This window comes from Xenopus tropicalis, chromosome 7, assembly GCF_000004195.4.
Source record: "Xenopus tropicalis strain Nigerian chromosome 7, UCB_Xtro_10.0, whole genome shotgun sequence".
Taxonomy (NCBI): domain Eukaryota; kingdom Metazoa; phylum Chordata; class Amphibia; order Anura; family Pipidae; genus Xenopus; species Xenopus tropicalis.
This window is the reverse complement of record NC_030683.2, coordinates 75,051,375-75,067,139: the sequence shown is the minus strand read 5'-3', so window position 1 is coordinate 75,067,139 and position 15,765 is coordinate 75,051,375. Positions and strand designations below refer to the sequence as shown.

Here is a 15,765-nt window from a genome sequence, read left to right as displayed (position 1 = left end):
TTGTTACTTTAAGACAAGAGTCTCAGCGGGAGTGTGTAAATCAACGTTAGAGTCAATAATTTTTGTAATAAGCCGCCAAAGTGATAAGGCAGATATTATTGTGAGAAAAGTACCCTTAGATAATCTCTTCACCCCACACCACTCTATTTAGAGTGAACTCTCACCTTACGCTGTAATACCTAGCTGGATACTGTGTGTAATAAAGTAACTACAGCACTCCACAGGTACAGTGGAGGAAATAATTATTTGACCCCTCACTGATTTTGTAAGTTTGTCCAATGACAAAGAAATGAAAAGTCTCAGAACAGTATCATTTCAATGGTAGGTTTATTTTAACAGTGGCAGATAGCACATCAAAAGGAAAATCGAAAAAATAACTTTAAATAAAAGATAGCAACTGATTTGCATTTCATTGAGTGAAATAAGTTTTTGAACCCTCTAACAAAAAAAGACTTAATACTTAGTGGAAAAACCCTTGTTTGCAAGCACAGAGGTCAAACGTTTCTTGTAATTGATGACCAAGTTTGCGCACATTTTAGGAGGAATGTTGGTCCACTCCTCTTTGCAGATCATCTCTAAATCCCTAAGGTTTCGAGGCTGTCTCTGTGCAACTCTGAGCTTGAGCTCCCTCCATAGGTTTTCTATTGGATTAAGGTCCGGAGACTGACTAGGCCACTCCATGACCTTAATGTGCTTCTTCTTGAGCCACTCCTTTGTTGCCTTTGCTGTATGTTTTGGGTCATTGTCGTGCTGGAACACCCATCCACGACCCATTTTCAGTTTCCTGGCAGAGGGAAGGAGGTTGTCGTTCAGGATTTCACGATACATGGCTCTGTCCATTTTCCCGTTAATGCGAATAAGTTGTCCTGTGCCCTTAGCAGAAAAACACCCCCAAAGCAAAATGTTTCCACCCCCATGCTTGACAGTGGGGACGGTGTTTTGGGGGTCATAGGCAGCATTTTTCTTCCTCCAAACACAGCGAGTTGAGTTAATGCCAAAGAGCTCTATTTTGGTCTCATCAGACCACAGCACCTTCTCCCAGTCACTCACAGAATCATTCAGGTGTTCATTGGCAAACTTCAGACGGGCCTGCACATGTGCCTTCTTGAGCAGGGGGACCTTGCGAGCCCTGCAGGATTTTAATCCATTGCGGTGTAATGTGTTTCCAATGGTTTTCTTGGTGACTGTGGTCCCTGCTAATTTGAGGTCATTAACTAACTCCTCCCGTGTAGTTCTAGGATGCTTTTTCACCTTTCTCAGAATCATTGACACCCCACGAGGTGAGATCTTGCGTGGAGCCCCAGAGCGAGGTCGATTGATGGTCATTTTGTGCTCCTTCCATTTTCGAACAATCGCACCAACAGTTGTCACCTTCTCTCCCAGCTTCTTGCTAATGGTTTTGTAGCCCATTCCAGCCTTGTGCAGGTCTACAATTTTGTCTCTGACATCCTTGGAAAGACCCCATGTTGGAGAGTTTGGAGTCTGCTTGATTGATTGATTCTGTGGACAGGTGTCTTTTATACAGGTGACTAGTTAAGACAGGTGTCCTTAATGAGGTTGACTAATTGAGTAGAAGTGTCTAACCACTCTGTGGGAGCCAGAACTCTTAATGGTTGGTAGGGGTTCAAAAACTTATTTCACTCAATGAAATGCAAATCAGTTGCTATCTTTTATTTAAAGTTATTTTTTCGATTTTCCTTTTGATGTGCTATCTGCCACTGTTAAAATAAACCTTCCATTGAAATGATACTGTTCTGAGACTTTTCATTTCTTTGTCATTGGACAAACTTACAAAATCAGTGAGGGGTCAAATAATTATTTCCTCCACTGTATGTATGTCTAATTTCACTGTGATCCAGGCACCACAAAATGTAGTCTTTCCATGAGCAGAACGCACCATAATGATCAGCATTCATGAGATGAAATCATGCAGGAGGGCCCGTTTCCATTTCAGATGACTGTTTTTGTCAAGCCCAACTTAGTACTCTCTAAATCAGCGGTTTAGAGAGTACTCAAAATTTTTTACCCATGAATCACATTCAGATATAATAAAGACTGGAGGACATCCCAGGCATAAAATTGTTCCTGGGATGCCAATTAAGGGTTGTTATTGGCTATTTGGTAGCCCCCTATATTGACTGGCAGTCAACAGGAGGTTCTGTTTGGCAGTACATCTGGTTTTTAATCAACCAAAACTTGCCTCCGAGTCAGGAATTTAAAAATAAGCACCTGCTTTGAGGCCACTGGGAACAACATCCAAGGGGTTTGTGAGTAACATGTTGCTCACGTGCCACTGGGTGGAGATCACTGCTCTAAATAGAGCATTGTAGGGTGAAGGGACTATTTGAGAGGACTTTTCTCACAATAGTATCTGGCTTTTCACTTTGGAGGCTTATTATATAATTGTTGAATATGAATTAACATCCATCCATTGCGTGTCTTGTCTTAAATGAACAATATCAATCGATTGAGCAGTGTGACACACAACCCCAAAAGATTGATCTATATGACTCTTTTTTTTCTTTTTGGGAAAAGAACAGTTTTTGATTTGGAAAAATTTATTTGTCCATACAGGAGTTATTGTTGTTGAAGGGGCCCCTCATGACTTGTGTTTTGTTTTTATGGGTATTTTAGAGCAAGTGAGGGTATTTTAGAGCAAGCAATAAACTTGATTGATTTTATATCTTAGACTGCTGCACATAAATTATTTTTACCCTGGATACCTAAGATCTACTGAAATTAGAAATTTGTGTGGACAAATGAGTTGCTGTACTTTTAAACTCAAGGAGCACCAGATAAGTCTTTACTCTGGGCCACTCACTTAGGGAAACCAAGATATCAAGTCAGGTGAAGACTACGGGGATGATCTATCATCCTTTGAGTTTGATTTTTTTTTTATGTTTTGAGGTTTTTTTGTGTTACAAAAAAATGTAAATTCTAATTATGGTTCACGAATGTGAATGTATGGTAAGTGCAAAAAATGCCAAAACCCGAATGCAACTTTGCCATCTAAAAGCTTGCAAATTTCTATAGACGTCAAAGAGAGTTGTCCTAGGCAAGTCATATTTTCAGTTCAAGATATTTGAGTTTAATTTAAGTTTAAAAACTCGAAAATTCAAGGTATTCGATATGTGAGTTTATTTGATTTGGTGCATTCAATAGGCAAGTTTATTCGATTTAGAAAAACAAACTCAAATTCACAAACTCGAAAATTGATAAATAAGCCCATGGGAGTACAGATTTTGATTTAATCTATCATATTTTATCATATTAATCCTTATTGACATTACATTTTTTTATCCTGCCTTTCGTGCAAAATGGCTGAATAACACAGTTTTAAGATGGTTACTACTATTAGCTTTCAGCTATGTAGGTGTTGAGTCTTGGAGTGTTAAAATTAAACCAGAAACACATAATTCTCATGTATATATTATGATATCCAACTACAACACTGAAAAACATTGTGAAGTGCAGAAATCCCCCAAGGCATATTTTGTACTTGGAACCACACAGAAAATATACCACAGATTCAAACACAGTCCTGCTTGGTTAAACTAGTTTATGTGATGATTGTGTTGTTGTGTAAACATTTAGTTAACATCATGCTCTTGCTGACATTTGCAGGAAAAGGAACACTAACACAGGTGCCTGCTATGTTTAAAGCTGAAGAGTTAGCAAGGACTAATGGCAGGATATAGACTGAAAGGCACAGACATTAATATTCCTGTCACTACATATCTCCCCGAGGAATCACAAACAAAATACAGAGCACACATAAATAAACAACTGATTTAAAAGGAAATAATTTGATAATGGATGTTACTGCCCTGTCCCATTAGCTACATTTGATTTATGTTATTAACTATTGAATCTGAACTGCTCAATTAAAAGCACACCCACCTAAAGCATAGCACTGTGTCCTTTTCTTCTTCTGTGACCTAACAGGAAAAAAATACAGGTTCTAACTGTAGGAATATATGTGTAAAAGACAGAGCTCTGTCCAGTCATTGGCCAATAAAATCTAGCATGTATGTGTGCCCCTTGATTTGTGTGTAAGCAAAGTGCTTCTCATGATCCAGAGGGATGGCTCTTAGTACATAAAATAGCAGTGTTTCGGCATGGGTATGCAGGGGCAGGCCCTAGGCAACCTGATCGTCCACCTCACACCCGCACCTGCGCTATCGCATCACCCCCTCCTCCCGTGAGTTTTGGGGTGCATGAGCAGTTCTCGCATGGGGGGGGGGTAATGAGATAGTTCATTGCCCTCACCATGTAATGACAAGCGACGGCAATGAAAACGGAGCACAGACTAGGGGTAGGCAAGAGAGGCTCCTGTCTGGCGCCCCCCAATCGTTGCGCCCTAGGCAGCTGCCTCTTCCGGCCCTGTGGGTATGTGTATCAATAGAATCACTCTCACTGTAAAGAATGGTGGGTAATTCTTACCTTGTGGCCACAATTTCTCACTGTAGTGCTGGATATTATCAAATTTCTGTGCTATATTGCTTAAATTAATGTCAGTTCATGTGGAGGTATGCTTGTTATATTTTGTTACTGTCTGATATTGCTGGCTAAAAATTGCCCAATCAGTGTCCTGTCATACTGTTTGCAAAAGGTTATTCTAGTCTGGCACATTTCAGTCTTTTTAGTCTGCACAAAAAAGATAAAATAATTAAAAAGACTTGCATACCAGAGATTATACATATAATATGCCTTTAAAGAAGGAGGCTTGTTTGTGGTCTAAATCAGCTTGAAACTACTGTAAAAAGAAATACACCCAAAATCCTGCAGGCCTGTGCCCCCAATCCTGCAAGCTATACGGTTTTTGAATGGCCTGTTTTTAGTAATTAACAGAGGTAAAATAGTTTCACAAAAACAAAGGTTGTGGCACTACCTGCTGATATGTCACTGGTTGGCGCTTCCAGGAGTCCTGAGCCCCGCTTACTATGGGGGAAGCAGGGATTTCCCTGATAAATGGCGTGCCTCCACCCAGGGTTCTGCTATGGGAAAACTACAACTCCCACCCTGGGAACTGATGTAGTGTATTAAGCCCTCAATAGGATCCACTGGCTGCAGGCTGATTTGCCCCTCCCTGGGGTAACTCCTTACCAGTTGTAGTGGTCCTGGGTACACACACACGGAATACAGCAGATTGCAAATGAACAGATTGATCTTTATTGGGCAGACCTCTCCAGGAGTGTATCATCAGACAGTCAGGGCACATCCACAGGTTACATCAATGCACAAGACCCTCGCTCAAAGGTACCCAGGGTACTCACGCCAGAATGATCTCCTCTAGGAGGTCCCCCCGGTACTACACGCCAAGAGACCCTCTCTTAGGGCTCTCCCCGGTACTCTTGCCAAGCAGACCCTCCACAGAGACTCACCCCCGGTACTACACCCAGGCTACTCTTTTAGCAGGGTCCTCTTTCTCTTGGAGACTATCTCTCCCTTACCTACACACTGTGTGCCCTAAACTTCCAGCTGATGTAATGCTGGTAGGACCTTAATCCTCTACACTCCTGGAGGGGCAATGCGGCCCATTCTTACCTACCACTCCCTACATGGCACTCCTAGAGTGTCCTAACACAGGGAAACTACTATCTACTCACAGGGGAGCTCCTCTCTCTAGAGGCTCCCAACTTAAGATGGCTCCCAGCACATGGCTGTTTCCCTTATATGGGCCTATGCACCACCCTGTGGCCATAACCCGAACTACAGGGGTCCTCCCCATTAACTACAGATGTACAAGGCTATACCCATTGTACCTTAACCATTACCCTCCCAGGGACCTATCCTAGGGGTATACATCCTGAGGGGCCCATTTTAGCAAACCCCTACACTTATATACCTACATATGTATTATATACATCCTGGGATGCACCATATGTTTTTAACAACTCTGTATTAACATATAAAAAATTATGAATTGTTGTGAAAAGGTGGTAAATTGTGCATTGGGGTATTTTGGAACTTCTGAACCTTCTATCAATAACTGTCCCTTTTCAAATCTGGATCTCGGCTTCTCAGATGTCACAAGGTCATCTACAGTACATGTAATCAAAACAGAGATGACCGAACCCTACTACTGGTCTCTCTTATTGTGCCACTGATATGTATACCTGTATTACTGTACATAGTTAGTATTTGGAAATTATATAAAGCAGACTTACAATTACTGCAACATGTGATATTGCTATGAGGAAAAACTGCTATGCTGTATGACAAAATAACTTTTTTTTATTTCATGTTAAAATCAAAAAAAATATATATACAAAAAAAAAAAAACAGAGATGACCGGAATAGTGACCAAATAGTGACCAAAGTGAGAGACCGGAGAGCATCCTGGAAAAGGTACAGCAGGACATAAAGGGATCAATATCAGAAAATAAAGTAGGCTGGAGGGCAGGAACTGGACCTGAGTAACTGAGTAACGTTAAATGAGTAAATAAGTTAAAAGTAGGAACTATCATCTGCAAGATACTTTTGCCTGGCCAGCAAGCGGCCTCCAAATATTTGCTACTAATGCACTCTTCTCTGCTCGCATCATCTTTAAGAAGTAATTAAAATAACCGTTTGTAAACAAACATACCCACATACCCCCATATGTAATAAAACATACAAAAATTGCCCAGGTGCTGTAAATGAACCAATAAAATTTTTGGTTTTAAGCAGGTTACCAGTAAATGCTAGCTGCTGATTGGTTGCTATACTGGTAGCAAACTTAGCACTTGTATTACATAACCCTTAAAGTTGTGAGTCTTACATTGATTCTATTTATTTATGCTGTGGCCACATAATTATCACTTTCTGCAAACTGTCTCTTTGAATATCAAAAAATTGAACATTTCTTTTCATGTTTACTGAAGCTTTATTGATGCTGATACGGTGTAGAAATGTACAGTATTTGTATCCGCAGTTCCCACACTAACAACACAGTGCCATAACAGGTAGCACATTTATAAAAGAATCAGTGAATTTATAAAATCAATTACATTTTTATTTACAAAATGAATAGACAAAATATAAGACACAATGTTAGTCAATGACACAAAATTGTTATTTACTGTCAATTACAACTTACAAATGAAACCAGATTCAACAAAAAGGCATATAAAAATATTTAATATATTTCTAACTACAGAATAATCCAGAGTTAAAAGGCAACACAATGCATGTTACTCGTGGTGATGGACTGCATCAACTGGTATAGCAAAATTGTTAACTACCTATTTATTTTGTTTTACATAGCAGTAAACTGAGATTCCAATGTGCCCCTCGGTGACATAGTATTAAGAAATGTCTTGCTATTTTTAATGTTAGAGTGTGAAATCCTTACTATGTTAGTATAAGGCTACTATATAAAAAGACCACTAAAAAGTGGCCTTCCCTGTATTGTAATGCACAGGAAATATACATCCCTTCATCAAAGGTAAAATCTGTGTTACTTACAGATAATATATGTACCCAGGGCTCATTTCTGTAGGGTAGGAGCTAGGTGTGGTAATGGGGTCAAAAATAGTGTACATGCTCCTTCCCCAACTGCAATGATGTACATTCTGTGCCCTTATGCCTACTGATCATCATCAGCACATCGGTCTTGGTGAACCAAGTAAAACCTGTACTTAACCCCTGCCTTAGGTGACTGTTGGGTAAAATGCTTAGCTGTGGGTGAAACATAACTATGTGCTGTTTTCTGCACTGTGCATTTAATAAATAAACCCTTGATTCTTTTTTTTAACTCTAGATTTGTAGGAAAATATCTTTATTCCATAAAGAAAGTGTCAAATAGTAAATGATCTTCATACTATTATGAGAGTCAGTTTGCTCTCAGTTCTCAGAGCCCACGGCTTTATGAAGAGCCTTTTGCCTCAGTCCTACTGATGTAATGCCTGATGGGAATTGTTGTCCACACTCTTTTGGATCAAGGTTCTCTCAAGTAAATTTCCAGAAGTGGTGATAGTGGTATAGGAGATATAGTTACTTGAAAGGATCCATCTGAAAAATAGGTGAAAGCTATTCATGCCAAATTACTGTTACATAAGCAAATAATGTCAACCTAGTTAGCCAACATACCATTCAAATCTGTTCACAATATCTAATCTAAAGGTGGGTATACACACTGAGATCCACTCATTTGGCAGGATGACAAAATGATTGGATCTTCACCCAATATGCCCACCTTAGGTGGGGTATATTGGACTAATTACAACGGTGGGCATCGGACCAAGGACAGCATTAATGAGCTGATGCAGCTCCCCTATCCGATAAGCTGCTGAATGGGTCTAAAGGACTTGAATTACCCATGTATGGTAACCTTTACACAGTTAAATCCATTAAGTTGATATTGGTGAGTAAAGTGGTGTAACTGCCTCACAGGCCTGGGGGGAGAGGGGACCCTCACTTCTTGCTCCCACCTTACTGCCTGTGCCTCTCTGGCTGCATTTTCCAGTACTGTTCCCTGGGAACGGGATGGGCAGGGGGGCAGATTGCAGTTGGGCTGGTAAAGGGTACAGGGCATTGCTAGTAGTTTGTGGTAAAGGGGACACCAAAAAGTTTTGCTGGGGGGTCTTTGCTGACTCATGTTGTGCTACTTGGTGGATATATACATTTTTGTGCAATGTGCATATAATAAAGGCATAATGTTTTAATAAAGGTGTGCTGGTCTGAAAAATATATATATATATATATTTATGCCTAAATGAGCAGTGCCAAATGAATAGATGACTCTTAAGCTAAGTTCCAAAGAATTTTGAAAAATCAAGGACACTCTTAATAAATGCAAGTGGCTGCGCTTCATTGGTTGCAATGTTATTGCACTTGAGTTTAAGGCAAACAGTGCAGCCCCTTTGGATTTTGTAGAGGTGTCCCTCATTTTTCATGATCCGCTAACCTTAACTCAAGCCAGATCTGTTGCTTAAGACTAGGGGGCTGATTTACTTACCCACGAACGGGTCGAAATGAGTCCGATTGCGTTTTTTTCGTAATGATCGGTATTTTGCGATTTTTTTCGGATTCTTTACGAATTTTTCGTTACCAATACGATTTTTGCGTAAAAACGCGAGTTTTTCGTAGCCATTACGAAAGTTGCGTAAAATCTGGCGATTTTTCGTAGCGTTAAAACTTGCGCAAAAAGTTGCGCTTTTTTCGTAGCGTTAAAACTTACGCGCAACTTTGCACCTTTTAAGTTTTAACGCTACGAAAAATGCGCAACTTTTCGCGTAAGTTTTAACGCTACGAAAAAAGCGCAACTTTTTACACAACTTTCGTAATGGATACGAAAAACTCGCGTTTTTACGCAAAAATCGTATTGGTAACGAAAAATTCGTAAAGAATCCGAAAAAATCGCAAAACATACGAAAAAGTCGCAAAATGTTCGTTTTCAAGTCGGAACTTTTCCAATTCGGGTCGGATTCGTGGGTAAGTAAATCAGCCCCTAGGGGTACATATTATATGCAACTTGGAGCAAAAAGGTTTTTTTCTCTGCCGCTGCTATTATGCCAAGGGAGAAAATACCATGTTTGCCATTACCCACAGTGGGCAGCACCAGCTTGTGTAACAACATTAGCAACAAAACTGGTGCATAGATATTCACATTTGTTCCATTTACACATGACAAAGTTATTTGTATTATGACAGTGTTGTTTATTACATTTCCCACCATTTTTTAGATTTATTTTTGTGTTTATGGAAATATATAACATGACTGCTATATTTTTACTATAAATTTCCATTTCTGTTTAAATTCCCATATCAAAATGAAATACTGTATTAAACATTGCAGAAACATTTTCCTAGATCTTGGACTTTTTATATTTAGTAATCAATATATATACTGTAGTTGCCTGAACAAAAAGTTTCAATGGACGTGATGGTTCCGATGTCTTTTTGTATTTTACCTTGAAGTGTAAAGTGAGATGTGTTATGTTATTTGTCTACCAGAAACAATTCACAGGTGTTATGTGATATAAAGTCTATAAACCAGCAAGTGTAGGTTGGAACAAAAATACCAGTATCTACTAATTTTCACTATGAGGTCAGAAGGAGGCTTTGTGATTTAAATCTGAATTGGCAGGCAGAAGAAAAAGATTGATTAAATTACCCTTAAACCAGCTCAGCCATGTTCGAGAGCCATTCAACTAGAAAGGTGTTGTTAAAAATATGTACTTGTCTATACTATGTACAGTCAGGTTTGTGTTCTCAAACATAACTGCATCATATGAGTTAAAGATTCTATTTGATTGGCTGACTTGCCTATTGTAAGCACATTGGTATGCGTAGATCTAAAAATTCAATCTTTGCTGTTGCAGATATAAGAAAATGGATCTTTCTGAAGGGAATTGAAAATAAAAAGAAATCTAATAATAACCATAATTACATGCAATTACTTTTACGCTAATCTGTAATTGAGTATTGATTGTAATTCTAAGCAATACAGTAAAGCTTTGATTCTATATTAAAACAAGTAATAGAACACATTTGTTTTTTGTTAACGAAATTAAAGGAGACATATAGGATAACCATTAACCAAATTAAAGGAGACATATAGGATAAATGAAAAAAACTGTAGGCAAGTATGAATAATATATAGTGCTGGTTTTACTTTGGTCTAAAAATTAATACTATCTGTAAAAATACCTGCTTTATTTGAGCTCCCTATAGATCCTCACAGGTCCCTGTCCATATTTAAATGAGGGGTGGGTGTGTCCTAATATTCCCTGCCAGAAGCACAGTGTGCCATAACGTTAACATTCAGTACAGTATTGATTTCCTCCTCCTCCCTAACACTTTTAGTGCAGAAGGTTTGCCAGTAAGGGTGGCCATACAGTGGCCAATTTTTAAAGTAACTGAACAATTCGTCTTTGGGCCAACAGATGGTTACTGCATGATTAGGTAAAACACAGTGATGGATGAATGATGGGGCAGTATGGCCAAATAAGTCTATAGACTATTTCAACACATTAGGTATGGGCAACAAACTCAAAGAAATTAAAGAGTAACCTAGATTGTAATTTTTCACGCTTTCTTGTATCTTAATACTTGTCCCATCATTTGTAATAGGTCTGTTGTACTCTATCTATGCCTGTCTCTTCAATATATTGTACAGTATAAAAAATATATTTGTGTGTTATAAATAATAGCTATCCTTCTATTAACATATTCATATGTATATAACATGTATCACAAGTATGTTCAGTTCAGTTTACCTTTTTATCAAAAGGAAAATGATGTTTCATGTCATTTTTCCTGCTGTACTTGGCTTCCATTTCATCCATCCAGTCAATGTTCCAGTCTAAAACAGGCAAATGATTAACTCTGGATTTCTTTTTGGTAACATCTGTATTTTCCCCACTATGTTGGTTTAATATTCCATCCAAAGGAGACACTGACGGAGAAAGATCTGTATCAATAAAGATTGCATACAGCTTTAGTATGTGCAAAATTGACGTTTAGGATATATTTATGGAAAGAAAGTTAGAATTTAACAATTAACAATCCCCAAATTAGCAAAATAAAAACATTTAATGTGAAATAGACAGATATAAACACAATGTATACTTACAGGGGCATTTCTTAGAATTTGCCCCCTCACAGTAGTGTTAATAAAATCTCCATAGAATATATAATGTGTATTGGTTGATAAATAATCAGCCGACAGATCTGACTCAGTCCTTTTTTATTAGTGTCTGTACATGCTTTACAACAGTGCTGTCCAGTTATTTCAATACAGTGTGGCAATTATATGCTACCTCATTTTAATTATTTAAGTAATAATGTCAGTGTTATACATAAAAATCATTGGAGCACTTGGGCAGGCTGTGGGCCTCATAAATCTGGTGGATGGCAAGATAAATGCAGTGGGGTTCCAGTTGGACAGTCCTGACTAGAAAGAATGTTACTACTGGGCATTTATCTCTAAAGAGAATATATTGTTCACATAGTATAATTATTCTCTGTAATGCTTATGAAACCAGGCATACATATTTGCATGAATCAATGGTAATATACATTGTTAGGCCCCATATTTGTTGCTGTCCTTATGTGTAGTTTTTTTTGTACTGGTTATCCTTGACATTTTCTAAATAAATCTGAGGGTCCTTTAGAAATCTGAATGAAAATCTAACCTCACCAAACATAGGCTGCTTCCCTAGCATGGATGGCAAAAGTGCAAAGATGTCTTCATTCAGAAGATGCATAGAATAAAAGTAAGAAAAGTAAATGAGATGAGGCTGTCATTTGCTTGGAAATGCTGATAAGAAACTTGATTGTGAGGTGCTATAGCTAAGTACCACACACCAGACTCAATCACATATTCATGCTATTAATTAACAAAAAATATCCCTTGTGGTCCTCATTGCTCATTACATGGGTTGCTCATTACTCCATGCTTCTGTTTTAAAAAGGTTAGGGACATGTATCCTTGCCATAATAATGTCCTAATAGGAGGTTATGGTTTACTGCATTGTCTTCCAAGACTTCATAACCATGTTCAGACATGGATTGCAGTATAGGCTATTAAAACCTAATTCTAAGTAGGGAGTGTATGTAGGCTTTGTCAAACCCACTATATAATTTCATGCATGGGCACTTTGAGTCTCCTGTTACAGTTCCTTGGAAAAAAGCTTTAGGGCTTCTACTTGTGGGTGCGCAGCAGAGAAAAGGTATTTGAGACAAAAAAAAAATCCACCTGCATTTGCTCAACTACTTTTGCAACAAAAATATAATTTATGTTTAGAGCACCATAAATATGCATATGTACTGGCAAGATACACGTCTTCAGTTATGTCCTGCCTTACTTTCAATATTCATCATAAACAAGGGACACTTTCACTTTATTCTGCTGTGATGGGATAAGGAGAGGAAAGTTATCTCATCCTAAATAATAGATTTTATTCACATCTGAAGTAGCTCAGTGTTGAAAACATAATGTATTGATTATTTTGATGTGTATTTGATTCTGCCTCCTTTCATTCTAGCAGTCTCTTCAGGAAAGATGTGGTTTTTATCTATGTAACTCAATAATGATAACCTGCTGGGATAATATAGGTTAAAGGCAGGAGTGGTCATATACTATGAGCAGGCAGTTCATCTTCAAAGGGACCCTTCAGCAGTCCTTCCAAGTCATATTTATTTCTACCATAACACTTCAACTTTGATGCCAGCTCTTTAGGTTGGAACATGAAGACTAGGATTAAAATGTTTTTAGCTGCACCATGCTCAAGAAAACACTGGCTGCAAGTATAATGGGAAACATGAAGTTCAGATAACACAGAAGCAGGAATATTAATGACTTTCTAGTACATAGTCATTTTAAAGGTCAATATCAGAGCAAGAGTTGCAGAGATATTGGCACCTTCAGGTGAAGGTCTTGTGAACAGTGTTGATTTATTAAAAAAATCCTAAATCTTTCTGGGGAAGTCTTGGAGAAGTTGTTTGAAATGAAGCATTTTGTAAATTGTTGAACTACTTATAAAATATATCTTTTCATCTGCCATTGTGGCAGTTTATATGTGGGCAAAACAAAAAGGATGTTTAAACAGCAAATTTAAACATATATGGGACATAAACAACTTGAACTGAAAATCTGCCATTGTTAAATGTATTCATTGTGCTCATGAAGGCTATTACAATGGATTTATTTTTTTCAAGGAATTAAATAAATACACTCTGTTATTAGAGGTGGTGATTTGGATACAATTTTGATATAATGTGAAACTGAAGGGATCTTTAAACTTGACATGTACAAATCAACTAAAGGCTTAGATAGGTCATTATTTAATTATTGGGTCATTTTGATATTCTGTTGTGTTTTTGATTGGAAAATATAATGTAGCATACCAATATTGAATATCTGGTTAAGAAACAATAGGGTTGATTCACTAAAGTGCGATTACGTTTATCGCATGCTTTTTTGTGTGTGTGCTGTACTGCACAATCTGGCGAACCGGCATGGCTTACCAGGCAATGTGGCTGAGGACCTGGATGACTCCATACATCCACAAGATCCTGTCCGAGGTGCGGATGCCAGAGGGAATGAAGTCCGGGGACAAATCGTTATCAATTACTTTTCCTGTAAGTACCTACAATCTTTAATCCCATAAACAAGAAATACCAAACAACTTCTCCAAAAAAAAAGGTTTTATTTACAGGGAACCCACTTCCAAAAGAAATGGTTTGAGCACCACTAGCTCTACTGGTAGAGCATGGCGCGAATTTTGCCTAGCCAACAATGCTACTTTTTGTCATTGTAGTTCTAACTGCTCCTCGTGCAGGCTTAACATGGCAGCCTCGTGTGCAGCTTGGCGTGCCTGACTGGCCTGTTGGAGGCTTAACATGGCAGCCTCGTGTGCAGCTTGGCGTGCCTGACTGGCATTATAGGTGTTAGTGGCCACACACAAGTCAACATGCAGTGTGTCCAACTTTTTCATTACATTTTTATGATGTCTCATTTGTGGAACCTATCTTATTCAGGTCCCTGGGGGGCCACATTAGCTGTTCTGGCCTGGGTTGTGACCTGTTGCTGGGGAATGTTGGCCGGCTCCTCGTCTGAGAACAAGGCCAAGTTGCTGCCACATACGTGTGACCCTCTCTCATTTGCCTCCCCACTAAAAGTTTCCCCTTCAATTTCAGGATCACATTGTGGGGAGTGGAGCAGAGACGAGGAGCGTCCATAGCCACCTTTTGGAAAAAAAAAATAATAACTTTTTTGTTACATTTTTTGTTATTATGTTCATGATGCCAGGCAAACTTCATCTGGAGTCCTCTGCCAGCTTTTTCTTCTGGACCCTTTTTATGTCCTGGTAGCGCTTCTTGCAGTGTTGGACACTGTGCAGACAGACCCCAATTCTGTTAACATGGTCTGCGATGTCCCTTCAGGCCTTGGTTTTGACAGCTGTCAGTGTCTCTCAGCATATTTGCCAATGATCTTATGGAAGACCGGCACGAGCCTCTCCACCAATGCCTCATTCTCAAATTCTGAGAATTTTAAATTACGGAGTATGCTCTCCTGCTGTTGTCTTCTCCTGCTCCTTTTTGGTAATGAGGGGGGTGGAAGCTCCTCACTCTCCTCTCCATTGGCTTCCTCTGGCCGATAATCCCTGTCAGTACCCTCCACATCCGACACATCTGGGCTGCCGACGAAGCCAGGCCTCACTCTCTCAGTGTCACTGCCAGAGCTGTGTGACAAGGCAGCTGGAACACTTGCAAGGTGTTCCCTCCTTTTTGGCACCTTTTTCCCTCTGCTGGCTCCCACACTGCTCTCCATCGCTTTAGATGTTGCTCTACCAATTGCGCACCGGCACCTTCTGCACTCTCCCAGCGCAAATGTGCAAAATGGTGCTAGTTATGTGGTACCACGTTTGTCAATTAGCACGCACGCAGCAAGTAGCGCATGTGCGTCAAATACCGCACGATAGTAGTCTTCGCGACTTAAATAACGCAAACAGCGTCTAAATTAATGCAAATATCCTTTTAGTGAGTCGTGCGTTAAGCCGTGAAAAATAAGACGCGCTAAAAATTTTAACGCATGCTATAAATAGCGCTCGTTTTAACGCACCTTAGTGAATCGACCCTAATGTTCTTTGCAAAATCCCCAGTCTCTAGAGTGGTGAAGAAAATGAAATTTATTACATAAATAAATGAAATATGTATATTGATACTATGTTTGTATTGATACTATGATGTATAAGGGCAGTGTATCTTTAATTGATATGGATGGTGGGGACTTGATTGGCAGGACTGTTTCTTTTAACACCAAATAAAGAGAAA

The 15,765-nt window shown here is 38.9% G+C and overlaps 1 protein-coding gene across 3 annotated transcripts in view; it reads right to left on the bottom strand.

The window, feature by feature from the left end:
* Positions 1 to 6,848: 6,848 nt before the first annotated feature.
* Positions 6,849 to 15,765, bottom strand: part of robo4 (roundabout guidance receptor 4) — a 110,293-nt gene continuing 101,376 nt past the window's right edge. For all 3 annotated transcript variants that reach the window (XM_012966984.2, XM_002937520.4, XM_004916033.4), the window contains exons 19-20: positions 11,205 to 11,398; positions 6,849 to 7,995 (exon numbers count right to left, since the gene is read on the bottom strand). In XM_012966984.2, coding sequence (XP_012822438.2) covers positions 7,978 to 7,995; positions 11,205 to 11,398 — 212 coding nt within the window. In that variant the 3' untranslated portion in view covers positions 6,849 to 7,977. The remainder of the gene's footprint in view (positions 7,996 to 11,204; positions 11,399 to 15,765) is intronic.